Below are 1,587 nucleotides of genomic sequence, written 5' to 3'. Positions count from 1 at the left end.
GCTCATTCACTATTTGTTGTCTTTCGTCTTCCATTTTTTTATTTAATTATTTATTTAAAATTCACGTCGTACAAAATTTGTTAGTGGCGAATATCGTACCAAATTATCGTGTATAATTAAGCAGTACGCTTTAGTATTTTCCGGTATGTTTCGATTTGATTCGATTTCAATTAGCACATCAATTGTTCCATTCTTATGTCTTTCATCTGATCTTGAACAATCGAATGGAAATATTGTTGATCCATTTTTGAAATCATGAAAATTCACTCCAGCTGCATTTGGATTTCCGTCGTTGTAATATGATTGATGGATTTTCAAAAACGTGTGATATAATTCCTGATATCTTGATTGAGAAAAAGATGTGTTCAAGTTATCATATGGATATCGTTCATCGTTCAAATATAGCTTGACGTCGCTAATATTACAATGAGAAAATTCTGACACATTTTTACATGGATCTGTTATTGTTTGAAATGCAACAACCACAAATCGCGGTTTCGTTAATTGAGTTGTGGTTTTCACTTTCCATATATTTCTCCTTGCTTGTGGTACAACAGGTAAATCGTATAAGTCCCATGAACGATAAGCCATCGGAATACTATCGTCACGTTCTATCGATTTCAATGTCAATAATCGTCCTTCATCACTCAATTTAATGTGTGGAATTTTCCAATGAATTTTGGTGACATTAAATTTAAACACTTCAGAATCTGATTCACTTGAACATAAACCAGAATCAATTCGATTACGTATTATAATCAATTCATGTTTACTGTTTAAAATGATTTTATTATAGTCATCACAAAATCCAAATATAAAACGTAACGGAAGTATTAATGAGTACGTTGTTTGCAATATATCTACCTCTTCATTGAGTCTATATAAATAGTACAAGCTTAGATCCGATGATTTGCACGCTATCATAGTCTTCAATGCGCTAGTTATACCTGGAGTCTTACATCGGTCAATTTCAACGCCATTTAATTCATACCGCATTTCACTAAACAAATGAGCTAGATAGAATGGGTTGAATTTCACTTTTTGCGTGCTCACTGTAGTCCCAGATCTTTTTGCTTCAAACTCAATAAAAAGATAGCTTTCCGATGGTAAAACGTTAAGGTCTTGAGATTGAATTGCAATTCGAATTTCATCATTGTTTTCATACGATTGCGTGTATGGTGTATATGTATGATATTGTTGACTAATTATGTTATTATCCCTTATAATGGGAGCTTTAATTTGTATTATATTACTCATTTTTTATTCACTTTGAAACCAATACTTTTTAAAAAATCAATATTTTTTTTAGTTAACGGTTTTCTTTTCACCGTTGACTGTTGTTTTTTAGTTCCCAACTTTTTTTTCACTGTTGTCTGTTGTGATCGTCGTTCACGATTGACGTTGCGAGCAGTAGCTGATTCACTTTTATATGGATTTGGTTGATTATGATATATGATCATTTCTTATAACATGTATGCGACACGTGAACATATATTCATTAAATTTCACTGGTTCATTATTTTCATCAACAATGCTAATACTAACGTTGCTTACTCCTCTCCTGTTAACTGGTAAATAAATCAAATG

The 1,587-nt window shown here is 31.8% G+C and overlaps 1 protein-coding gene across 1 annotated transcript; it reads right to left on the bottom strand.

Moving 5' to 3' along the window:
* Positions 1-54: 54 nt before the first annotated feature.
* Positions 55-1,257, bottom strand: LOC116351727. The gene has a single exon (XM_031783867.1). The coding sequence runs from the start codon at positions 1,255-1,257 to the stop codon at positions 55-57; it is 1,203 nt and encodes a 400-aa protein (XP_031639727.1).
* Positions 1,258-1,587: the final 330 nt, after the last annotated feature.

Source organism: Contarinia nasturtii, unplaced genomic scaffold (assembly GCF_009176525.2).
Source record: "Contarinia nasturtii isolate CC-2019 unplaced genomic scaffold, AAFC_CNas_1.1 Cnas_scaffold_6130, whole genome shotgun sequence".
In the NCBI taxonomy this organism is placed as follows: domain Eukaryota; kingdom Metazoa; phylum Arthropoda; class Insecta; order Diptera; family Cecidomyiidae; genus Contarinia; species Contarinia nasturtii.
Note: the sequence above shows the minus strand (reverse complement) of the source record. Positions and strands in the feature narration are given on the sequence as shown.

Excerpts from the sequence above, each read along its gene's own strand:
- LOC116351727 (XM_031783867.1), bottom strand. The coding sequence starts at position 1,257 with ATGAGTAATATAATACAAATTAAAGCTCCCATTATAAGGGATAATAAC.